The 27,253-nt window shown below is 38.6% G+C and overlaps 1 protein-coding gene across 3 annotated transcripts in view; it reads right to left on the bottom strand.

The window, feature by feature from the left end:
• WDR49 (WD repeat domain 49) overlaps positions 1–27,253 on the bottom strand; it is a 160,191-nt gene that overhangs the window by 111,015 nt on the left and 21,923 nt on the right. For 2 of the 3 annotated variants that reach the window (XM_020878618.2, XM_070466464.1), the window contains exons 2-4: positions 19,714–20,154; positions 13,748–13,924; positions 12,673–12,847 (exon numbers count right to left, since the gene is read on the bottom strand). In XM_020878618.2, coding sequence (XP_020734277.2) covers positions 12,673–12,847; positions 13,748–13,924; positions 19,714–20,154 — 793 coding nt within the window. The remainder of the gene's footprint in view (positions 1–12,672; positions 12,848–13,747; positions 13,925–19,713; positions 20,155–27,253) is intronic. The other variant, XM_070466465.1, reaches the window with a different exon arrangement.

The following is a 27,253-nucleotide window of genomic DNA, read 5'->3' as shown; positions in this document are numbered from 1 at the left end:
TAATTAGAACACATGACAGGAAACAATATGAATCACAATAATCACATGGGATTCTGGAGATATAAGTAACTGGCTAAAATGCTGGGTTCTTCTTCCTGGGCCTAAATTAGGCAAACAGGAGCTGAGCAACCATCTGCTACTCTCAAGGTCCAGCTCATGCCCAAACCATTGGTTTACTTATGTTTTGACTGGTCTAGAATGTTTGAGAGTGGGGTGGCCAGGACTTGAAGCTCTGCCAAGATTCACAGCTAGAAATCTAGTTCGATTGGCAGTTTTCCTGTTCTTGATGATCTAGTACTAGGAGCGTGAGAGGACCATGAGTGTTTAGTCATGTCTGACTCTTTGTGACCCATAGACTGCAGCCCACCAGGCTTCTCTGCCCATGGGATTGTCCAGGCAAGAATACACTAGATTAGCAGCAAAATCCCACAAGCAAGAAAAACGATTCTGTTGTCTTTTGTCAGAAAGACCCGTGCGTTCCTATAGAGTCAGGCTCCAAAAGACACAGCTGCTCTGCCGCAAACTTCTCACCACTATGCCCTCCATGGTTAGATGACAGTTTTCTTTCACATTTGGCTGAGACTACGTATTTGTGCCCCAAGGTGAAAGATTTCCAATTTGACCTCAAACCCAAACTTCTGCTTCACACAAAGAGGGATGTTGTAACTTCGTACAGCTTAAGACAAGTTGTTTTAATAGAACGGCTCTTGAAAATGTTTCTGATCTGTTTATTATCCAGCATCAAGAGCTAACACTCTTGGAATACAATCCTCAGGGATCACTAGAATTCTTGCACTTCTTATTAAACTAATCCTTGACTGCAGTTTGTTCCTCACTATCTTGTCAAGAGTGTTTGCATAGAAAACACCTTAGAATATGAGACTGCCTCTTTTTCTGTAGCAAATGATAGACAAATTTACTACCAAAAATAACTCTGGAGCCAAAGACAGCATGCGTCCTGCCCACTGCAGAAGATTCAGATTCTATAAGCTCAGGGCTCTTCTCCTATAACATGACCCACTGTGCAGGCATTCATCTGCAACTCTCCGCTTTGCCTCTGTGAGACCTGAGTGTCACAGGGAATTGACATGAATGTGCTGATACTTATGGGGCTTGCTGTGCTGTGAATAATGAAGTCTTTTTTTCTGTAACACAGGAGTCTTATGTCCTCTCTCATTTTAAGATTATTTTAAAAGTTCTTTCTCCACAGGAGAGCCACAGTATTTGTATTTTTGACTGTGCTGGAAATGGCAAGCTAACTTACTAGTAACTAACTTGGAAACAGTCTTACTATTTTGATTGGAAGAATTTAATTTGCTTTATGTAGATGCATGTATACATATGAATACATATATGCATACATATATATGAATATATATATTTCCAAATTAGTAAAGACAAGGATTCCCAGAGACAGAAGTGTAGCTCAATACACTTAATAATACACTTACTATACATCACACACTTAATATAATACACTTAATCAATACACTCAATATAATATACTTAATAAAGTAAATGGGAAGAGATACACTTAGTCAGACACAAATTAGCGACTAAAACAACAACTGCAATTGACAAGTGAATAGCTTAATTTAACATATTTCCTATCTATCTCACTACAAAATGTATGTCTTAACATGATTGTGCTTTGTGCGTGCTAAGCTGCTTCAGTCGTGTTCGACTCATTGCGACCCCGTGGACTGTATGTAGCCTGCCAGGCTCCTCTGTCCATGGGATTCTCCAGGCAAGAATACTGGAGTGAGTTGCCATGCCCTCCTCCAGGGCATCTTCCCAACCGAAGGACTGAACCCATGTCTCCTGCATTGCATTTCTTTACTGTCTGAGCGGTAACAAAACAATGGGTGGAAAACAAAAAGTAAACTCCAGAATTTGGAGCTGAAAGAGGACTTATCTACTTCTTTATTTTACAGACTAAGAAATAGATACCTGTGCAGATTCAAGGATTTGGCAAAAATCAGCAACTGATTGTCGTCAAATGCTGGACTGGAGCCCAAGTATTTAGACTGAGTCTGGTTTAATGTTATACAACATACAATATCAAAGATCCAAGCTCAGGACAACCAGAGTTTGGCAGAGCCAGAGTATATCAGACCTGACCTCTTGACCACTGGAACAGGGCTTCTCATAATTGTAATAAGCAAAACAGTCACCTAGAAACTTGTATTCAAATGCAGATATTCATTCAGAAAATCTAAGATGCTGCATTTCTAACAATCCCCAGTTGTGGTTGGTGACGCTCTTTAGTGATGATCACGCTTTGAGTAACAAGACACTAGAATACATCACTAAGAGCACGGCTCTCCTTCTATACTCTAGAGAATTAAACCATTCCCTGGTGGTTCAGACAGTAAAGAATTCACCTGCAATGCAGGAGACCCAGGTTCAGTCCCTAGGTTGGAAAGATCCCCTAGAGAAGGGAATGTATATCCACTCCAGTATTCCTGCCTGGAGAATCCCTAGGACAGATGAACCTGGCGGGCTACGATCCATAGGATTGCAAAGAGTTGGACAAAACTGAGCAACTAGCGCTTTCATTTTCTTAAGATTCGGGAGATCAAATGCTCCTTTGGCAATCTGATGAAAACTGTAGACCCTCTCCATCAAAAAGACATGTACACACAAAATTTTGTATAAAATATCAGGATTTGAGGAACCTCTCCAACCTCCCCACCTCTATTCATGAAGCCCAACAATGATAGATCTGAAGAAATCAAATGAGAAATCTCCAGCAACAAGGTAATTTGGGATTGCAAAACTTTCACTTGCTTTCTCAAATGATTCTTAAAGTTCCTGTTACTAATGATGCATATGCTTTGTGTTAATCAATACCCATGTAAGCAGCCCTTGGCAGGAAATAGCTCTTTGCAGGAAGCTACTCTCTGCAGGAGGCCCCTTTTGTCTTGTCACTTTAGAAAAGCTATATTGTAACTAACCTTTAAACCAGACTTTCCCGGGCTCTACTCATCTCCTGCTCAAGCACACCTTTCAAATCCTTTGATCACACAGTGCCTTGTCTAACCTGTTGATTCTTTTCTTAGATCAAAGAAATAGAGATGAAGGATAAGTAATTAACAGCGAACTTTATCTTTTCCCCAGTTTCCCCTTCCGTCCTCCCTCAAGCTACCTATGTGAACAAGACAGAATCTAAAGAAAGATCATAAGGAGTCCCCAAGTCTCCACGCAGTGGGAGATGGTGATGAATCTGACCTCCTTTCTCAATGATTAACTGAGATTTTGTCTCCTTTTTCCCTTTCAAAACTTTCAAGGCCAAGCAGAATCTCTGGAGTTGGTTCTGGAATACAAGTCTACCTTCTATGCAGGCTTCCTGAATAGGGCACTTCTGTTCCTGCCAGCGCTTGTCTCTCAAGTATTGACTTTCAATTGGTGAGCAGCCTAACCTGAGTTTGGGCTTCTCTTTTTAGTTTCTACTTCTTAAAGTAAATGAGCTTAACTGAGTTTTGATGCTAAGTTTCTACTAGTCAATGCCAATCAGAACACAATTTCTGAGGAAAAAAGAAGGGGCTCTGATAATGCAAAGAGGACTTTTAGAAAGGAGACCTCACAGAGCTCCAGGCAGAAGAATAATTCACCAAGGAGTGTGCTGTGAAATGTTGTGAAACACAAAAGGACTGCTAAGGGCCAAAATGGTCTAGTTCTCCACTCAGCCAAGAATTTGCCTGGACCGTTGTTTCTTGCTCATCCCCCAATATGTAATCTCCCTCAATCTATGGATTACTTAAAAGTATTATTAGAGTAATTTTTTAAATCCCTTCCACTACCAGGTATCAAACCATGTCCTTATCTTGTAATCATCTTTGGTGGGTAGATATCTCAAATTTACTGACGAGGAAATAGTCCAAAAGCCATATCACCCTAGGTCATGTGGCTAATTGAGGATAGAGATGAGACTGAGTGCCATCCTGATTGGCTGTGAGCTTTTCATTTGTACTATTGCATCTTTTTTTCCACGAAATTAAAAGAGGCTTGCTTCTTGGAAGAAAAGCTATGACCAACCTAGACAGTATATTAAAAAGCAGAGACATCCCTTTACTGACAAAGGTCTGTACAGTTAAAAATATGGTTTTTCCAGTAGTCATGTATGGATGTAAGAGTTGGACTGTGAAGAAGGTTGAGAACCAAAGAATTGATGCTTTCAAACCGTGGTGTTGGAGAAGACTCTTGAGAGTCCCTTGGACTGCAAGGAGATCAATCCTAAAAGAAATCAACCCTGAATATGCATTGAAAGGACTGATGTTGAAGCTGAAGCTCCAATATTTGGCCACCTGATGCGAAGAGCTGACTCACTGGAAAAGACCCTGATGCTGGGAAAGATTGAGGGCAGGAGGAGAAGAAGGAGACAGAGGATGAGGCAGATGGATGGCATCACTGACCCAATAGACATGAGTTTGAGCAAACTCAGGGAGATAGTAAAGGACAGGGAAGCTTGGCATGCTGCAGTCCATGGGGTTGCAAAGAGTCGGCACAACTTAGCAACTGAAGAGCAAACAACAATCTTTCTTTTCCACTAAGCCACACTGCCATAGGCATGCCAGGCTTTTTCTATTATCTGATTTGAAGTTCTTTCCATGACCAGCTACATTCATTGAGCCTCACTGTGTGCATGCATGTGCAGTGACTAGGTCACATCCAGCTCTTTGTGACCCCGTAGACTGTAGACCACGAGGCCCCTCTGTCCGTGGGATTTTCCTGGCAAGAACACTGCAGTGGGTTGCCATTTCCTCCTCCAGGGGATCTTCCTGACTCAGAGATAGAACCCGAGTCTCCTGGGTCTCCTGCATTGCAGGCACATTCTTTACCACTGAGCCACTGCGGAAGCCCCCTTGAACCTCTCGGGGGAACAATTAATTTCAGGAGCATAAAGGTTGCTGATCACTTGCTACATTAATACCGCTACATTACAGAAGTACCAGTAGTATAAAATCTGAGGACAATGTCCTTATCAGGAGCATCCTCAATGAAACAATTCCCTTTGTTTATAGAAAATGCTAAAGAGTTATTGTAACTTGACTTAATAAAGCAGTAGTATAACCCATGAAGTATACTACAGAGCACTATATCTTCAAATCCATGGGCATTCCATAATGTCATTACAGTACAGTCAAAATAAAGTATTTCTACCCTGAAATTGCTTTGGCATGTGTTTCCACATTGCATCCAGGTATCTTCTTCAGTTTTACGGCTTTAAAGAAAAACATATAAAAAAGTAGATTCTGTCCTTGTGTTTAAAGTATTGCTTTAAGATTTTAATCTGGAGGTTAGCAACTGACATTTATGGACCCATAGTCTTACAAACTGGAGATTCAAACAATTCACACTTTGTTTCTAAACCAAGATGTAACTTGTTTCTTGTTAAATTGTAGAATGCCAGAGTTCCTGAGAATGCCCGAGCAAAAGGTGAAAGTAAAGCCATTTCCTTGAAATCAAATTACCTGGTAGATCAAAATGTGTTCCTCACTTCTTGCCGACATAAAAGGAAATGATGGGTTATGATGAAAAAGTTTTTAAACTATCAAGCTAGGGGATGAGAAGAACTGATAAAATAAATTATTCATTTTAAACATTCTCAATGAGTTTGAGGATTGGTAGCAAAATACTTAAAATTGCTTTTAGATAATATGTTGAGGGATAAAAAGGACAATTTGATCATGTCTGTCCATTCTTTAAGATGCTAACTTTCAACTCTTCCAACTGTCTGGCCCTTTAGTCATAAAAAAAGCATTAAGGGAAGCTGTCATCATCGATCCTCGCCCTTGTGTTACTATCAAAATAAATGCGTAATAGCAATTAGTTTATGTGGAAAACATGATTTGAAAATGAAAAGTGATACTAAAAACGCAGTAAGTAACGCTATTAAGTGTACTTAGAGTAAGTTAGAATGAGGCCCTTTTTCTCATCTGCCAACAGATGGAAGCTATCAGTTCAGTTCAGTCCCTCAGTCGTGTCTGACTCTTTGCGACCCCATGAACTATAGCAGGGTAGAAAACTGGGCCATTTCTAACTAAGAATTCTTATTATCATTTTTCAGGTTTTCACTTTATGAGTCATGTGACTTAGGAAAACTCCCTACCTGGAACTTTCTTTGATGTTCTCTTGTCTGAAAGTGAAGTGAAAGTGAAAGTTGCTCAGTTATGTCTGACTCTTTGTGACCCCATGGACTATACAGTCCGTGGAATTCTCCAGGCCAGAATACTGGAGTGGGTAGCCTTTTCCTTCTCCAGGGGATCTTCTTGACCCAGGACTTGAACTGGAGTCTCCCACATTGCCGGCAGATTCTTCACCAGCTGAGCCGCAAGGGAAGCCCAAGAATACTGGAGTGGGTAGCTTCTCCCTTCTCCAGCAAATCTTCCTGACCCAGGAATCAAACCGGATTCTCCTGCATTGCAGATGGATTCTTTACCAACTGAGCTATCAGGGAAGGTCTCTTGTCTGAAGTAGTCTTGTCTGATGGAGTTTATTTTCAGTTGTGTTCCTTATTTTGAAGTTGGAGTAGTCCCATTCTCTGAGACCACCCCCAGGACTCTCTACATTCTGAATAACTACCATTTCAAAGAGGAAAGATAAGAAAGAATAAAGCTAGCTATTCCATTAAAAAAAAAATCTAACTCAGCCCTAGTAGGCATATTAAAAATAATAATGCCATTCTTTTGATGAATTTTCAAAATACTGGACTAGACTTACAATGGATCTTACCCTTCTGCCACACTATGGGACAAGCTACAGGAAGAGATCTTTTACTGCAAATATTGGCCAGTCGCTCACGGCTGATTTCAACTGCTTTAAACCCAGCAAGAGCGCTGCCCAGAAGAGCAGCATGTTCCAGGTGACTCTGTGGTGCACCGTTTTTGTCTGGAGGACTGATGTAGATGTAGGGAAGTGGAAAAACACACAGGCAAGACATTAAATCTGGCTTCTCTTTCAGACTTAGTCCCCATCAATTAGGAAGGCTCCCTAAGAAAACAACCTGCTTTCTGTACTCTAAATTCTCTGGCACACTTTCATTAATCAGCTCAGCAATTAGTGATTTTATCAGTTCAAACCGTTTTGTACCTTCTCATAGCCATGGTCAAACAAAGAGGGCAAAACACCTTCCAACATAATAAAAAAAATAAATCATTTTTATTGTAGGCAATTTAGTATTCACTCTTTCCAGAGTTGAACTTCGAGTCTGTGGGTTTCAAGTTTTCCAATGATATTATCTATATGAAAAGGCAATTCTTTATGATCAAAAAAGAGAGAAAGTTCTCTGAGGTTCAAGATGTTTATGTCTTGCCACTATTGCTCAAAATCTCTGTACTTACTCTGCACTTACTTTACATTTCAGAAGGTAATTATTTTTCCATTAAAATACAACACAGAACCACTCAGACGAGATGAAAGCATTTTCTCCTTCAAAGTTTTAAATAAACCTGAACCTTATCTTAAAGCAGTAAGCTAATATTCTTATGTCTGAAAGTGAGTAATTCTTATATTTCAGTTTTACAGATATTTTTATCTTAGCTTCAGTGAAATATTACCAAGCTTGCCTATGTATTAGTTTCTTTTGTCTGTTGTGTATTCCCTCCTCACTAAGAGGGAAATCAGTTAAAATATTCCTCGAGGAGGTCTAAGAATATCAGTTCATGTTGCTGGGGTCAAAAAAAGCCTCACATGAAAGCAACCAGTGTTTGCTTGCTCCTGACAAAGAAAGGCTCGCAGACCAAGGAGCATAATCGCTACCAAGACCACCGTCTTATGTTTGATTCCAGCCCGCTTTCCTCTTATTCCTGCCTCCTCATTTCAGCCTTCCTCCCTCTGCCTCATCCTGAAACACCTGAGTTATAAAGAAGCCAAGAAACAGTTGTAGTTAAGCTTCAAGTCCCAGTGACTAAACCTGGGGAAAGGCAGTCATCCATCGCCTTAAACTGAAGCAGATCCCCTTTCAGAGGTAACTGAGCTTCAAATCTCAACTTTGAAAGAACAGAATCTTCTATAGATACTTCACCTTTCCACTCATTCTACTTTGTTCTTTTTCAGTGATCGTCTCTTGTACCACATTTTCCTCAATAGCCATTTGCAGAGTATTAAACTACACATTATTGGTAAATGTATTTTTCTCACTTTGACCTTTTTCTTTTTACTATAAATTATCCCTCTTAAAAAAAGAAGCTTACCAATATTTAGCAAGATTTCTCTTGGTTTCTCTTTTCTTTTGAAATATTTTTAATAATATTTGCCCAATGTCTTAGTCCAGGCTGCTATAAGAAAATGTAGAGACCTAGTAATGTAAACAACAAATGTTTACCTCCCACAGTTCGGGAGGCTAGGACATCCAGGAGCAAGGTCCTGATAGATTCGGTGTCTGGCTAGGGTCCACTTTTCAGTTCACAGATGCGCTCTTCTCACTGGGCCCTCACATGGGGAAGAGTGAGAGAATCCTCTGGGGTCTCTTTTATAAGGGCACTAACCCTATTCACAGGGCTGTCCTGGTGCCTCAGCAGTAAAGAGACCTGTCCCACCTGCCAGTGGAGGACACACAGGATCGATTCCTGGGTCAGGAAGAGACCCTGGAGCAGGCAATGGCAATCCACTCCAGTATTCTTGTCTGGAGAATCCCATGGACACAGGAGCCAGGCAGGCTACAGTCCATGGGGTCACAAGAGCTGGACATGACTTAGTGACTGAACAACAATAAATCTTATTCATGAGAGCTACACCTTCATGACTTAATCATCTCCCAAAGGCACAACATAAGGAGGGAGGATTGGGATTAGGACTTCAACATATGAATTTGGGGGGAGGGGACACAAAACTTCATTCCATACATTCTTCCCCTAGCCCTCTCCCCCAATTCATGTCCTTATCACATGTGAAATACATCTCAACAGTGCTGAAAGTCTTAACTCATTCCAACAACATTAAAGTCTTAAGTTCAAATCTCATCTAAATATCTAAATCAGACTTAGGTAGGACTCAGGATACAATCAACCCATCCTGAGGCAAATCCTTCTCCAAGCTATGAACTTGTGGAACCAAGTAAGTTCTATGCTTCCAAAATAAAGTGGTAGAACAGGCATGTGATAAGCATTTCTATTCCAAAAGAGAGGAAAAAGGAAGTGATAGGTCTCAAGTAAATACAAAACCTAACAAGGAAAACTCCATTAAACATTATGGCTCAAGAATAACCCTCTTGGCCTGATTATCTGCCTTCCAGACCCACTGGGATAGCAATGTCACCCTCGAAGTTACTGCCCATGCCAACACAGTGGCCCCACCCATGCCACAGCTCTCTAAGGTGGCTCCACTCGGGTCAGGGCTGCACTGGATGCAGCCTACACCAGGTCTCCGCCAGGCTCCCCCCACCAACGCATTAGGCCAGGGCATGCTGGCTCGCCTGAACCACAGAGGCAGCCGCACTCACCCTTTGAGACCACTCTGCAATATCTCAAGACACAAAGATCCAGGAATCTGAAGGCAGAGTAATAGAACCTAGCTCAACTAAAGCATGGGTTCCTCAGGTGGCACAGTGGTAAAGAACCAGCCTGTCAATCCAGGAGACATGAGAAATGCAGGTTCAGTCCCAGGGTCAGGAAGATCCCCTAGAGGAGGGCATGGCAACCCACTCTGGTATTCTTACCTGGAAAATTCCATGGAACAGAGAAGCCTGGTGGGCTACAGTCCATGGGGTTGCAGAGTCAAATGCAACTGAACACACACACACACACACACAACAAAACCTAAAGCATAGTTATTTTTTAAAAAATAGTTGAATAAAAATGAAAAAGCCTCCATAACTTGTAGGACAATATCAAGCATCTTACATATAAATAATGGAAGTTCCTTGGGGGAAAAAAAAGAGAGAAACAGAAACCTTTGGAAAAAATAACAATAGAAACATTTTCAAATTAAAGAGTATTCTAAATCCACATATCCAAGAATCTCAGTGAATTCTAAACAGCATAAACACACACACACACCAAAAAAACTAAGGCACATTACAATAGGATTGCTTAAAATCAGCGAGAAATGGAAAGACCATATGAACATTATACTATGTGCTATAGTGGAACTTAACGAGAATAAAAGACATATTTCCTGCCCTAAAAACGGTGTTTTAATTTTCAGTGTCTGTATAAATGTGATTTGCGTGTCAGGCATCCAAACTTCCTGCTGGGATTAGGAAGGTTATGACAGAATCAAGATTCTGACATGAGAACAGAAATTTGTAGGAACCTAGGAGCAAAGCCAGAATTGAGGAGTTTGCAAATTACACAGGAAGCGTCCACCTGCACTTGATGGCTGAAGAGACAAACCTGATGCTTGGCAAAGGGAAGAGAAGTTTCAGTAACAATACTGGCAAGGCAGATTCTTCTCTGGTGGCAGATCTAGAATATCTCAGAATAAAGACTCCTTCAGAAGTAGTCCACATTGAGAAAGTGAGCTAGGGAGAGTCCAAGCATTGGCCCCCAGAGAGCATCTGTCATCTGTAAAAAGAACATTTCCCTACTTGGGAATCAAAGTCATTATAAGATACTCTAATATTGCTCATCACTCCACATTTCACACTTTGAGTTCTGAAGATCCCATTTCAAAAGGCTGCTTGTTTCTCTCCTGGATTTATCATTTCCATTTTCTCATGATCACAACTAGCCAATTTGATTGCAGTTTCTTTCTCTGTCCTACAATCTATGCTGGACAAAACTACTACATAAACTTTTCCTAAACACTATCTATATCAAGTCTGCACAGATTTCCTCAAAAACCTTCCGGGCTTCACTGTTCCATTTTTCTGTTAAATGTGAACTTGGTCTGGTTGCCAAGATCTTCCAATAGACATCCCTGTTAGACCTTGGCATTGTTATTTTCTTAATACTCCATTTCTCGTGTATTCATGTCCATCTCTGCCTCCATTACTATGCCTGCTTGCCTATATTTACTCATGTTCACTGTGCTGTCTTCCTCTCCCCTCATTTATCCTTCAACTACCACCACTCACCCCTGAAGCTTTTCCTCATGTCTTTTCCTGCTTACAAATTCCAAAAGAGTCAAAATCTTGTTTATATGACTTAGTAGTTAATTTTCAGTACCATTGTACAATGTTTAAACACGTTCTTTTATATTAGTCTTTCATTCTTATTTGTATATTAAGTTTTTTGACATAAGCCTATAATTTATCTTTCTTCAATTGCCTCCAATGCCTAAGACAGTTTTAAAGCACAAAAAATATTAAGTCTTTAGTTTATATATGAAAATATCATACTTGTTTGGAAGCAGCTGGAACTCCTTCCATCACTTTCAAGTACTCTCTTCACTTTCTAGTACTTACTTGTTTACATGTTATGAAAACATAACACAGAATTTTGTGCCTGTCACACATAGTGGATGACCAAAAGTTTTATTTTTTGCTTCCCCATGATTAATATCATTCAAGAATTAAGAGATAGGTAGAAAGTACAAAGGGTTTCCCAGGTAGCTCTGCAGTTAAAGAATCTGCCTCCAATGCAGGAGACCCCAATTTGATTGCTGGGTTGGTAAGACCCCCTGGAGGAGGAGGGCATGGCTAGCCACTCTACTATTCTTGCCTGGAGTATCCCCATGGACAGAGGAGCCTGCTGGGCTACCATCCATAGGTGTGACAAAGAGTCACACATGACTGAGCGACCAAGCATAACACAGCACAGAAATTACAAAAGACATGGCATGATTCACACTGAAGAAAAAATTGCAGAACTTATAGTTCATCATGTGGGATATTATTATCATGGGTCATGCATTAAAGAGCTAGTTCCAAACTCCTACAACTCAAAGAGGGTAAAGCTTTCACACTAACCAACTGTTGGGTCCATTTTGACTATCACTTCTTCAAACTACATTAAGAATATACCTGCCATATAACAATGAGACTGATCCATTCTTTTCAGTGGGTATTGTTTATGTAATAGTTTTGAAGTGAGAAAAATACCATAGTCTTAGTGTCTGGACCAAAACAGATATCAGAGCAGGTACTGCACATTTGGATCTTAAACCATCAGATGCAAATTTCATAAAAATTAGGCATAATACAAAATTAGCAAACTCATTGTTGACTAGGTTTTTAAAAAGTCCTGACCTTCCATAGATACTGTTTTATAACATAATCCTATCTCACAGAGAACTGCCCCTCAAGCACTCTAGATCACAGCAGTTCAGTCATTATACAGAAAAAGAGAAATAAGAAAAGAAAATTAAGAAGATTCCATTTTGAAGACAGTCAAACTCATACACCTCCCATGAGAATATAAAGAAAGCAAGGGAGTGTTTTAAGGGCTCTTGTTAAATTCTTTTATTAAGTAGACCCAAATGTGACTACACAAAATTAGTTAGGATCAGAGTTGGGGTGAAGTTAAATGGATTCTGTGATAATTTTCTCCTCTCTCTTGAGATTTCTTAACTGCACAGTCCATCTGAATTAATTGTATGAGGGATAAATTTTAGAAAGAAAGAAGTAATTCCTGCTAGCGTGTAGGGGATAGCAGAGTTCAGGTCAGAACCTCCTGGGAGTCAATTATTAGTTTCTAGACTTGAACACTATATGTGAAATATTTTCATGAAAAAATACAACTGTAGAAGGCTAAGGTAACTGTTTCTTTCATTGCTGTTTAAGTTCAGTACCTTGTCTGACCCAATCTCCATGATGAAGTTTGTGCCCTAAAGTATAGCAACATTTGTGATGTCCAGGGCGCAGATCTGCCCAGTTAATGGTCACTGTAGCTTCTTCATCTTCACATGCACCAGCAGGATGCTCAAAAAGGGAAATCAAGGCTGTTGTGAAAGCAATTACTTGAACCTTGAGAGGGACATTGCAAGAAAAATAAATAAGCATAGGGTGATTGTTGAAAGAAGATTCTGTATCTTTTAAGATTAATAAGGAATAGATATTGAACAAACAGGTATTTATTTAATATTATTTAAAGGTCACAAGCAGTTATACTGAAAGGCATGACACTACGAGGTTGCTAAGGCAATTACCAAGGGCATTTATTTGTTTGCTTTTATGATATATTTGTCATTGAAAACAGTAAGGATGAAAAACTTACATAATTATGAAATGACACTGTTCAAATTAGGCTATTTCAGCATTCATAGACATATTCTATGTCTATGTCATTCATTTAAAAAATCATTTTTCAGAGTCGTAGAATTTGATGGAAAAACAGAAATCATTGTATGCAGTCTCTGAGGTTTGGTGCTTCTCTCTCTCTCTCTCTTTTTTTTTTTTTTTTTTGGTGCTGCTCTCTTTAATGCATCTATTCCTTTGTCACTTGAGATAGGAAATAAGCATGCCCCTGGAGCCCACTACTGAGAAGCCTGAAACCTTATGAATAAAAATCTGAATAATCAATATGAAACAGTTGTGAGACATAACTTTAGACATTTAACATTTATGTTTATTAACATTGGGATCTAATAGATTAAGCATCCTATGGTGAAAAAGTTAGCAAATACTTTTTCCTAAATAAAGAAAATGAGTCTATACCTAGGCAAGAAAACCACAGTGAAGATTGGTTTTCATAGGCAAGAAGAGAAACTATGACCTAGTCCATCTTTTTCATGTCCATGGTATGTGGCCTTGTAATCTATAAAGCGGTTCAATTAGGAGGTCACATTCATTGCACTCTATTTCTAGTTTGAGCTATAGTTTGATGATTGTATCCATAATGTTCAACCTTATCCTCCCCTCACTTACCTTTCCAGTTATGTCCCCAAAAGAAAGAATTGACTCATTGGCATCAAGAGGGTTGTACCAATAATCCATACAAATTGGTGTTCCTTTCAGGCCTTGGAGTTTATATTGACAAGGAAATTCTTCTTTGGACAGTAGATCATAGAAACAAATCTCTTTACTTGTAAAAGCCACTGCTATCTAAAGTAACAAAACATAAAATCAGAAAACATTTCTGATGGATTAGTGAAATGAAAATGAAAAGCAGACATGCAAATCATCCAGTCCCATCACTTCATGGAAAATGGATGGGGAAAAATGGAAACAGTGACAGACTTTATTTTCTTGGGCTCCAAAATCTTTGCAGATGTTGAGTGCAGCCATGAAATGAAAAGACGCTTGCTCCTTGGAAGAAAAGCTATCAAAAACCTAGATAGTGTTTTAAAAAGCAGAGACATTACTTTGCTGACAAAGGTCCATACGAGTCAAAACTATGGTTTTTTCCAGTAGTCATGGATGGATGTGAGTGTTAGACCTTAAAGAAAGCTGAGTGCCAAAGAATTGATGCTTTTGAACTGTAGTGTTGGAAAAGACTCTTGAGAGTTCTTTGGACTGCAAGGAGATCAAACTAGTCAATCCTAAAGGAAATCAATCCTGAATATTTTTTGGAAGGATTGATGCTGAAGGTGAAGCTCCAATACTTTGGCTACTTGATGCGAAGAACCAACTGACTGGAAAAGACTCTGATGTTGGAAAAATTGAGGGCAGGAGGAGAAGGGGCAACAGAGGATGATATGGTTGGATGGCATCACTGACTCAGTGGACATGAGTTTGAGCAAGCTCCAGGAGATGGTGAAGGACAGGGAAGCCTGGCATGCTGCAGTCCACGGGGTTGCAAAGAGTCGGACATGACTGAGCTACTGAACAACAACAAAAACCAGAACAGAGGTATCACCAGAGATATCTGCAAAGACCATGGGCTAGGTGTGTGTGGTGGCAGAGACTCAGGGTCTAGAGAACAGAGTTACTCCAGGTCCCAGCATCACTGTATGGCCCAGCAAACCCTTGTACATCAAAAATTTGCTTTTCCATCTTCATGTAAATTGTCTTTATCCCTTTGAAATACCAAACCACCACTCCAACACCCTCTTCTGTCTTTCCTAAATATGGTATTTTTAACAACCTAGACAGCATATTAAAAAGCAGAGACATCACTTTGCTGACAGAGGTCTGTATGATCTAAGATATTGTTTTTCCAGTATATAGATGTGAGTTGGACCATAAAGAAGGCTGAGTTGAGTGCTAAAGAGTTGATGCTTTTGAACGTGTTGCTGGAAAAGACTCTTGAGAGTCCCTTGGACTGCAAGGTGATCAGTCAATCCTAAAGAAAATCAGCCCTGAATATTCATTGGAAGGACTGATGCTGAGGCTGAAGCTCCAATACTTCGGCCACCTGATAGGAAGAGTTGACTCATAGGAAAAGACTCTAATACTCAGAAAGATTGAAGACAGGAGGAGAAGGGGCTGACAGAGGATGAGAGGGTTGGATTGTTTCACTGACTCAATGAGTATAAGTTTGAGCAAACTCTGGGAGATAGTGAAGGACAAGGAGGTCTGACATGCTGCAGTCCATGGGGTTGCAAAGAGTCATACACAACTTAACAACCAAATAACATCAACAACAAAGATGGTATTTAAGGTGAGGGCTTTGGACATTTTGGTGAGTTACTCAGTTCATCTGAGATCCTTCTGATATACATGTTATTCCCAACACCAGGAATGCCAGGTTAGTTTAACATACAAATATCAACTAATGTAATATACCATATTAAAAGAATGAAGGAGAAAGGCTATATTATCATCTCAATATCTGCAAAAAAGCATTTTACAAAGCCCTATGCATTTTCATGATAAAAATATTCAACAAATCAGGAATAGAAAGAAACTTGATAAAGAGAATGTACAAGAAAGGAAAAATCTACAGCTGATATTATACTTGATGGTGAAAAACTGAATATATTCTCCCTAAGATCAGAAATAAAACAAAGATGTTCACTCTTGCCACTTCTACTCAATGCTGTGCTAAAATTTCTATCCAGGGAAATTAGGCAAGAAAAATAAACAACAGCAAAACCAATTAAAATTAATAAATGAATTCAGCAAAGTTGCAGGGTATAAGATCACTTTTATAAACCTATTTATATTCACTAGCAATGGACAATCTGAAAATGAAATTATCAAAGAGGATCTTAATAGAACAAGAAGAAAAAGCACTAACTGGGATACAATATTTTTAAATTATCTATCACATAATTGAACATACATAGAATATATACAGAATTCTCAAAACTCAATAATAACAAAGTAAACCCAATAAAAATGGTCAAAGAATTTGAACAAACACTTCACTGAAGAGGATATATAGGTGGCAAACAAGCACGTGAAAATATGCTCAACATTATTACTCATTAGGGAAAAGTGAAATCGCACCTCGATAAGATAAAATACAAACCTACTCAAAGGGCTAAAAGTAAGGGAAAAAAACTTCATCATACCAAGTATTGGTGAGGATATGTTATATCAAAAGTGGAATATTACACAACCATAAAAGATAAATTTCTCATATATCCAACAGCATAGATGAATCTCAAAATAATTATGCTAATTATGTTAAAGAAGCCAAACCAAAAAAGAAAAGTTTACATACTGTATAATGTGAACAGATGAGAAAATGCAAACTGTAGTGACAGAAAGCATATCAATGGTTACTTGACAAGTAAGGAAGGGCAGGTCTGGATGAAGGATTACAAAACTACTCGAGGAAAATCTGAGGGTGAAAAAATGCGTTCATTATCTTCATCATAATATTGATTTTTCACAGCTATAAACATATTTTAAAATCTGTCAACTTGGATACTTTTAATATATGCAGTGGATTTTTTATAATCACACCTAAACAAAGCTGATTAAAAAAGAAGAAAAAAATATAAACGTTAATGCTGGGTAAAAACAAAGGAAAGGCTAATATTTAATTATCAGTCCTGGAAAGCAGAAACAGTGCAACATAGTCATTACCTGATACCAACACAAACATTACATGATAATACAGAATGTTACAAGGGCTTCCAAGGTGGCGCTAGTGATAAAGAACCCAGTCAATGCAGGAGATGTAAGAGATGTGGGTTCGATCCCTGGGTTGGGAAGATTCCCTGAAGGAGGGCATAGCAACTCACACCAGTATTCCTGCCTGGAGAATCCCAGGGAGAGAGGAGCCTGGCAGGCTACAGTCCATAGGATTGAAAAAGAGTTCCTTCATGACTGAAGCAACTTAGTGTACACGCCCGCACAGAATGCTACACACACATACCAAAAAAAGTATAAACTAGAAACATGTTAATAATCCACAGCAGCTAAACATTAACATCAGATCCTTAGCAAGAAAGAATTGGATATGACATCAGCTGCCACTAGGGACACAGCAAAGGTTCTAAAGCACAGGTTCAGAAATCAAGCTGCCTTGGTTTACAAATCTTGCAACTCTGATTGCATCCTGTGTGACACGGGGCACATATCACAAGCTCTCCTTGCCCAGTCTCTCTTTCTTAAATTGGGAATAAATCCCCTTGAAACTGATTATTCATTGGAAGGACTGAAACTGAAGCTCCAACACTTTGGCCACCTGATGCCAAGAGTATACTCATTGGAAAAGACCCTGATGCTGGGATAGATTGAGGGCAAGAGAAGAAGGGGGTGACAGAGGATGAGGTGGTTGGACGGCATCATGGAATCAATGAAAATTCATTTGAACAAACTCCGAGAGATAATGAAGGACAGGGAAACCTGGCAAGCTGTGTCCATAGGGTCACAAAGAGTCAGAGACCACTTTGTGACCGAACAACAAGGTGATCTGGAGATGATTAACAAAGCAAGGCATGTCACATAGAAAGCTAATGTTCACGATGATTATTTTTTAATGGCTCTTGGCAGTAGAACATAGTATTCCCCACTTGAAAGAATCCGGCTCTTTGGAGCCATTCAAATGGCTGCTTCTGGGTCTGGCTTAATAAATACACAAGATGATCCTGGAATGTCTAATCTACCCAGGAAACGAGGAAGCTTTGAAAGACAGATAGGGTTATATCAGAAAAGACTCCAGCTAACTTGTACTATTTCCATTGTCCAAAGATGGTATAATTTAGGGGGGCAGGATAATAACTCAGTGGATTAAGACATATCAAGTTTGTTTAAACCCATGAGTTTATAATGATATTGATAACAATAATGATATAGCACTCATTTTTCATCTAATTAGAAAACTATCTAATTATTTTGAATACTGGTAAATAAAAGGAAAGACCTGGACATTTATTCCTCTTTCGTTAACAATTTGTATTCAGCTCAGTTCAATTCAGTCACTCAGTCGTGTCCGACTCTTTGCGACCCCAAGAATCGCAGCACGCCAGGCCTCCCTGTCCATCACCAACTCCCAGAGCTTACTCAAACTCATGCCCATCAAGTCGGTGATGCCATCCAGCCATCTCATCCTCTGTCGTCCCCTTCTCCTCCTACCCCCAATCCCTCCTAGCATCAGGGTCTTTTCCAATTTGTATTACACAGTAGCTAATGACGGGGAGTTTCTTTATTTTATAGAGGTATTCCAGCTTACAAAGAAAGAGGAAATGATGAAATTAGAATATCACCATCTTGCAACTCCTGATAAATTGACGTATCTAAGAATAATCCATAACATCTATTAACATCCCAAGAAGAGAAAGGACCAGGCATTTTGTGCCCTCTGACTGAGGAACACTTCTTCTAAAATATACAGACGATCAAGGCTTTTGACTTGAGGACCAATTTACTGGAAACACAGAGAGCAAGTGGCCATGTTAAACAACCCCATGCAAACAGTCTGAGAAATTTAGACTGTAAGAAATTCTAAAGGACAAACACCTAGCTTCTTGAAGAACAGCAATAGCACTGACAACATAATACAAAACAAAAATGAGATGGAGGAAAACGTGTGAATCAAAAAAGACATATCAACCATTCATAATGTTTGGACCTTATTCATATCTTGACTCAAACTATCAAAACAAACAGCAAACTATTAAAAAATCATAAGACAAGGAAATATGTTTATGACTGGATATTTGATTATATTAAGGAATTATTGTTATTGATATAAATGTGATATGGTATTATGGTTGTGCTAAAGAGATATTTTTCAGAAATACTGAAGTATTTACAGATTAAATGATTGGAATTTTAGATTTCAGTATAAAAGGGAGATGCAGAAGGAACAGGAGGGCTGTAAATTGGAAATGGTTAAGGGTGAATATTGGCTCTTAATGGGATTATCTCTGCTTGTGTGTGCACTTTAATTTTTTCATAGTAAAATTTACCATCTGCTTAATGTAATATAATAAGAATATGGATTTTTTAAGCTGCATTATTCCCTCAGAAACTGACTTTCCTTTCAGTATGTTATCTTCCTCATAGGTATGGTTACATGAGGGTATCTGGACTGAATGGGTTCTACCCATCAAAATTAAGAAACTGACTAATCCAGCAGTCAAAATCAGATAAGCAGTTTCCTGAAATTGCAGGTTTCCTGAAATTTTCTGATCTGTGCCTTGCACTTGTACAGCCTCTCAACTCTGCATATAAATGTATATACTTTCAGATTGCTAAAAACTACAGAGGCATAAAGGTCTTATCAGCTAGTAATGCACCCTGACCTCATGTGGGACAGAGCCAAGAATCTGAGTCACCACCAGTTTTGTCATTTAAAGGCACACAACAGAATAGTTTGGAAGATGGAATAATTCACTTAGCTTGACTTGTGCTCCCTCCAGGTCAGATTAAAGGTAAGGAAGAATAATGTGGTTCTCTATCACTGCTAGTTTTACACTTGCTATTTATCAGGAGTCCTGTCTCATCATTTCCTCCTTTTACAAGCAATAAATTTATTTATACAGACTCTGTACCTTGTTTACATTTTCCAGAGAAACCATACTTGTCACCCACAGGTGCTTTAGCTTGGTGGCATCTGAAGTGATGGGAAGTGTTTTTTGCAGCTTTAAATTCTCTCCCCAGATTCCTACTGAACCTTCCTTACTGATGGTCAGATAACGACTTGAACTTCTTAAGAAAATTACTCTTTGGATGGTATCTTTGTGTTTCACTGGGAGAAATTCAAGGTCTCTCCACTGGGGAACCAAAGTTGCCTTTGCTTGTTCATCTTTCTCATAAAGTGTTAACAGCAGAAACGAAGTCAGCTTGTCCCAATTGATGAAGCCCTCTTGGGCCACATCCACTTTATCAAAGAGCTCTCCATATTCTTCCTTTGTGCCCCAGCCAACAGTCTCTGTCATTCTCTGCACAAACTCTTCTCTGGACATACAAATGGTTTGACTGGGCTCCAAGGGCTAGAAACAAGAACAAAAATAAGACATCAGTGAAAGAGACCACTGTGCTACCCTCAAAGGTGAATCTCATCAACAATTCTTTCAAGATGCAAAAAAATACCTTGTTACACCATTGTTACACCAAAGTAAATTTGGGCTGTGGAGCAAATAATTGACAGATCTGCAAGCTGACACCCTCAATCACAGATGTCCTTGTAATTGGCAGAGGGAAGCAGGAAAGTCAGAGATCTGATATGACGATGGATGCAGAGGTGAGAGTGACACAGGACTGTGAACCAAGGCATGGAGGTGACCTCTAAAAGCTGGACAAGGCAAGGAATCAGAGGGCCTCCAGAAGGAAGACCATCTTGGCCACACCTTGATATTAGCCCTGGAAAATCCATTTTGGAATTCTGACCTGTAGAACTGTAAAATAATACAGGTATGAGTTTTATGGTACTAAGTTTGTGGTAATTTGTCATAGCATCAGTAGGAAATGAATACAGTAGTTTAGAGAAAATAGATGGATCCCTGAGGAGAGTTTAGCGTTGCCAGTAAAATGGTATCACAGGACACTTTAATCCAAGAGCAAGAAGTCACCTATATGAACCCACAAGTACAAAAACAGTGAAACCTTATAAGTTGATTTTGGTTATTCATGATAGTTATGCACTATAATGGTTATATGTTCTACAAACACAAAATTAGCAGATACTGAAAGATTGCTTTTATGGAAAGACACAGTTAGGTTTCTGTGAGCCTCTGGTCACAATATTTTCATCAACTGATCAAATCATAATTTTGTTTTATGTCTGTTTCCATTGAAAGACATTTGAATATATATTGTTAATTCTAACATTGAATTCATAGCCAACAGCACTATAACTTATGACTGAATGGAGCTTATCTAAGACATGTATTTTCTCCAAAAGGCACAGCACAGCCTTCTTGCATTTAGACAGAACTTTACACTACACTTGGGGAGCCATTTTAAAAAGTGAAAATCACCAAAAAAAAAAAAAACACAAGCTCAAAATGCAAAAACCTTACACTACGTGGAGCACAAGTAGAACACCTGTTTATAGTGCAAGAACGGGAATAAGAAGGCGAAGTGTGTGCGTAAAATAGATAGCTAATGGGGAGGGGCTGTATAATACAGGATGCTCAACCTGGTTCTCCATGACAACCTAGACGGGTGGGATGGAGTGGGAGATGGGAAGGAAGTTCAAGAGGGAGGAGACATATGTATAACTGTGGCTGATTCATGTAGATGTATGGAGGAAACCAACACAACATTGTAAAGCAGTTATCCTTCAATTAGAGTAAATAAATTAAAAAATAAAAGAAGGCGGGGTGTCATCAAGTTTGACCTCAGCATGAAACAGACGCACTGGAAGACTGCAACTTTTTGACATTCTGTACATGGCCGTGAATGCACAGTTCCAAACAGCAAGGAGAGATCAGAAAGCCTTCCTCCATGGTCAGTGCAAAGAAATAGAGGAAAACAATAGAATGGGAAAGGCTAGAGATCTCTTCAAGAAAATTAGAGATACCAAGGGAACATTTCATGCAAAAAAAGACAGAAATGATATGGACCTAAGAGAAGCAGAAGATATTAAGAAGAGGTGGCAAGAATACACAGAAGAACTGTACAAAAAAGATCTTCACGACCCAGATAAGCACGATGGTGTGATCACTCACCTAGAACCAGACATCCTGGAATGTGAACTGAAGTGGGCCTTAGGAAGCATCACTATGAACAAAGTTAGTGGAGGTGATGGAATTCCAGTTGAGCTATTTCAAATCCTGAAAGATGATGCTGTGAAAGGGCTGCACTCAACAGGTCAGCAAATTTGGAAAACTCAGCAGTGGCCAAAGGACTGGAAAAGGTCAGTTTTCATTCTAATCCCAAAGAAAGGCAATGCCAAAGAATGCTCAAACTACTGCACAATTGCACTCATCTCACACAGGAATAAAGTAATGCTCAAAATTCTCCAAGCCAGGCTTCTACAGTACGTGAACTATGAACTTCCAGATATTCAACGTAGTTTTAGAAAAGGCAGAGGAATGAGAGATCAAATTGCCAACATTCGCTGGATCATCAAAAAAGCAAAAGAGTTCCAGAAAAACATCGACTTCTGTTTTATTGACTATGCCAAAGCCTTTGACTGTGTGGATCATAATAAACTGTGGAAAATTCTTAAAGAGAAGGGACTATCAGACTACCTGACCTGCCTCCTGAGAAATCTGTATGCAGGTCAGGAAGCAACAGTTAGAACTGGACATGGAACAACAGACTGTTTCCAAATAGGAAAAGGAGTACATCAAGGCTGTATATTGTCACCCTGCTTATTTAACTTATATGCAGAGTACATCATGAGAAACGCTGGGCTAGAGGAAGCACAAGCTGGAATCAAGATTGCCAAGAAATATCAATAATCTCAGATATGCAGATGACACCACCCTTATGGCAGAAAGTGACGAGGAACTAAAAAGCCTCTTGATGAAAGTAAAAGAGGAGAATGAAAAGATTGGCTTAAAGCCCAACACTCAGAAAACTAAGATCATGGCATCTGCTCACACCACTTCATGACAAATAGATGGGGAAACAGTGGAAACAGTGAGATACTTTATTTTTATGGGCTCCAAAATCATTGCAGATGGTGATTGCAGACATGAAATTAAAAATTGCTTACTCCTTGGAAGCAAAGTTATAACCAACCTAGACAGCATATTAAAAAGCAGAGACACTGCCAACAAAGGTCCATCTAGTCAAGGCTATGGTTTTTCCAGTGGTCATGTATGGATGTGAGAGTTGGACTGTGAAGAAAGCTGAGCACCGAAAAATTGATACTTTTGAACTGTGGTGTTGGAAAAGATTCTTGAGAGTCCCTTGGACTGCAAGGAGATCCAACCAGTCCATCCTAAACGAGATCAGTCCTGGGTGTCATTGGAAGGACTGATGCTGAAGCTGAAACTCCAATATTTTGGCCACCTGATGCAAAGAGTTGACTCATTTGAAAAGACCCTGATGCTGGGAGGGATTGAGCAGGAGGAGAAGGGGACAACAGAGGATGAGATGGTTGGAATGCATCACTGAATCCATGGGCATGAGTTTGGGTAACCTCCGGGAGTCAGTGATGGACAGGGAGGCCTGGCGTGCTGCAGTCCATGGGGTCACAAAGAGTCAGACATGACTGAGTGACTGAACTGACTGACCGACTGACATGTCTGTGAATGATCATGAAGGTGACTTGAGCTTTGATTTTGGGGACCCAAATAAATTTTAGCAAGTAGGCAAATTCACAAATACAAATCTGACAATGATGAGAACCATCTGTATTCCAAATAACTGTGTAGTTTAATACTGGTAGGCTGTGTAATTTGGTGAGCTTCACAGTGAGAGAATCTGTCGTCCTACTATTTCAGAGCCAAAGAGTCAGATTTGACAGTAAGCACTGGGAGGCAGCATGTTGGAGAGCAGGTCAAACAACTGTAGGTTTAATGCTGGTTTCACCAGATATGTGGGAATTACTAGAAAGTTACTTCATTGTTGAGGCTTAATTTTCTCATCTGTAAAGTAGACATAGCAAAATGCCAGTCTCAGGAAAATGATTATGAATGCTAAATGGAACATCAATAGATGCAGAAAAAGCATTTGACAAAATTCAACACCAATTTATAATTTTTAAAAAATCTCTCAGTAAACCTATAATAGAAAGAAAATTCCTCACCTTGAAAGAGAGAATCTACCACAAACATACAGCTTAACCAAAACATCATACTTAACAGTGAGAACCTTGTGGCATTCCTACTAAGATCAGGTACAAGGCAAGGATGTCTTCTCACAAGGCTTTTCAACATCATACTGGAAGCTCTACTTAATGCAGTAAGACAAGAAAAGGAAGTAAAAGTATAAAGATTGGAAAGAAAGATAAACTGTCTTTGTTTATAGAAGATATGAATATCTATGTAAAATATATGAAAGAATCAATGGAAAAACTCTTGAAACTATCATAATAAGTGATTATAGCAAGATTGCAGGACACAAGATTAACACTCAAAAGTCTACTGCTTTCCTATACACCAGTAATGAACAGGAAGAATTTGAAACTAAAAGCACAATACCATTTTTTATTAGCATCCTCAAAAATGAAATACATGTAAATCTAACAAAATGTGTGTAAGATTTATATGAGGAAAACTACAAAACTCCTATCCGCACAATTGAGGAATAAATAATTGGAGAAATATTCCATGATAATAGATAGGAAAACTCACTTCTGTTAAAACCTCAGTTCTTCCCAAGATAACATATAGATTTCATGCAATTCTAATAAAAATCTCAGTAAGTCATTTTACTAATACTGACAAACTGACTCCAAGTCAACACGGAGAGTCTAAATACTGAGATAACACAATTCTGAAGGATAAGAACAAAGTTGGAGGACTGACTCTACCCAACTTCAAGACTTATTAAAAAATAACAGTAACCCAGACATTTGTGATATTGGCATAAGAATATAAACTAGATCAATGAAACAGAATAGAGAGCTAAAAAATAGACCCATGTAAACATGGTCAACTGATCTTTGACCAAGAACCAAAAGCAATACAATGGAGTAAAGATAACACCTCAACAGAGCTGGATAATTGGACAAGCACATAGCAAAAAAGTGAACTAGATGCAGACCTTATTCCCTTCACAAACAATAACTCAAAATAGATCACAGACCTAAATAGAAAACGTAAATTTGAACTACTCAGAAGTTCATCATTCTTGTCTTTGTTAAATTATTTTTAATCTAAAAGTTCAAATAGATGGAAATTTTTCAGTGACCCAGATATTAACAATGCAGAAAGAAATTTCATCCTAAAAACACTCCATCTGAGCCAAACTGCAAACTGTTTCTGAAAGCTAAGTAGATGTTGACCCTTTGAACTAGTACATAATATCAATCAATGCCTCAAATGTATTTGTTATTAATCCATTTATTAATGTTATTAATCCATTTAATTAGAAAAACACTTTAAAGCTGAATCAAAATATTCTCTTCCTGTGCGTTTGTAATTTATTTTTCTTTCTACAATCAAGAAACTCCTTTGACTGACAAATACCAAGGCAATTTCTTTTTTACATTCTAGAATATGGAATTGTAAATAGACCATAAACAAGGACAAAAATAAATTTTCTTCCCCAAAGTAACACATACAATCAATTTCATAATTTTATGCACATTGATAGTGCCAATATACACTGGGGGAAGATTTGAGAAATACTTCCAATTTATGAAACTGACAGATATGTACAATTGTACTATATATCCTTGACAATTCTATTACTGATTGTTCACTCGCTAGCTTTGCTTTAGTCTGAAACTAAAACCATGATTTTGCCATACATTTGGTTATAATTTAGGAAGATGTTTATTAAGATATCCTAACTTGTTCAAGAAGCATTGTGCCTAGATCAGTGTGAGATTTATGTTTATTAATTCTACCCTATGCCAGTTTTAATAAATTTAATGTACAATTAAAATATATGAACTTTGATTCAGGCTCAGAATCATAAATGCATCAACTTTTACTGAACAATTAATTCTCATTTTATCAGTGGCTCCCACTTATGCTCTAGCATTAGAATTCATTCACTCATTCCATTGTATTATTCATATCACAAGTTGTAGTAGGGAGATTGTGTGGTTGCATAATAGGAGCTTGAAGATTCAGCTTGCACCTCTAAGTAGAGCTAATAACTAATGCTTAGAGCTGTTATCAGGATTAGTTGATAATTTAATGTATGTATGCCACATGGGGTCATTTGATGTGATTTCAACACATTTCTTTTTTTGTTTTTTATTTGTGTGTTATTATTTATTTACTATTGAAAGTCAAAAAGTGAAAGTGTTATTCGTGTTCGATTCTTTGTGACCCCATGGACCGTTGTCTGCCAGGCTCCTCTGTCCATGGGATTTCCCAGGCAAGAGTACTGCAGTGGGTAGCCATTCTTTTCTCTAGGGGATCTTCCCAACTCAGTGATCGAATCTGGGTCTCCTGCATTACAGGCTGTTTCTTTACCATCTAAGCACCAAGGGAGCCCTTATTTATTATCAATTCACTGCTAAAGAGTTTAAAGAATAAAAGAACTATAAATTGGGACTTTTTGGTGGTCCAGTCATTAAGATTTCACCTTCTAACGCAGGCGGTGTGGCTTTGATCCCTCACCTGGGAGTTAAGATCCCACATGCCTCAACACACACACACAAAAAAAAAAAAGATCCCACATGCCTTGCAGCCAAAAAAACCAAAACACAAAACAGAAGCAATATTGTGACAAATTCAATAAAGACTTTAAAAATAGTCAGCATCAAAAATCTTAAAAAAAGAAAAAGAGCTATAAATTGAGTCACATGCCAGCAATGACTATTCTCTGAAAATTTAGCTACATTCATTTGTTGATTATATGTATGTATGTGTGTAAGGCTTGAGAGGTATGCAAAATTACTAATTTTAGTAAATTGATCCTATCTACCAGGGGTGGTTAATTACTAGCTGGATGGTCTTAAAAATGATCTTAGTGGGTCCGAAGAATATGTGCACTCACAGGGTTACCTGAAGCTCTCTGTGTCTATGACCACTGTTGTCACAGGAGCAGATGCTAGTTTTTGCCTTACTATGAAGCAGCAAATGCACACCATTTCAGCTGCTCTTCCTCAGAGGCACAAATATAAAACTGTCCTACATGAGTCCAATGAAAGTAAAGCTTACCTCTTCTCAGCAACCAAGACTATTTCACATATATATTGCTGACTTTTCATCACCATAATTGCAGCTCCTATCTTGTCTTGAGCTATTTATAGTGCCACTCTATGAATTTCAGGTGAGCCTGCAGTCCTTGTCTTCTTGGCAATAGATAATTTCATGGAAAGAAGGAAGAAAATTCTTTATTTTAGAAATGAGTTTGCACATACCATGATTTAGTTGTTATAAACCCTCAATCTGTATTAGGTCCAGTCCTAAGTGGCAAAATAATTTATCTTTGAGTCATCTTTGGATATATTTTTATATATTTATATATAGGTATGTATAAATTTACATTTATGTTTATATACATTAACAT

The sequence above is a fragment of the Odocoileus virginianus genome, chromosome 4 (assembly GCF_023699985.2).
Source record: "Odocoileus virginianus isolate 20LAN1187 ecotype Illinois chromosome 4, Ovbor_1.2, whole genome shotgun sequence".
NCBI lineage: Eukaryota > Metazoa > Chordata > Mammalia > Artiodactyla > Cervidae > Odocoileus > Odocoileus virginianus.
Note: the sequence above shows the minus strand (reverse complement) of the source record. Positions and strands in the feature narration are given on the sequence as shown.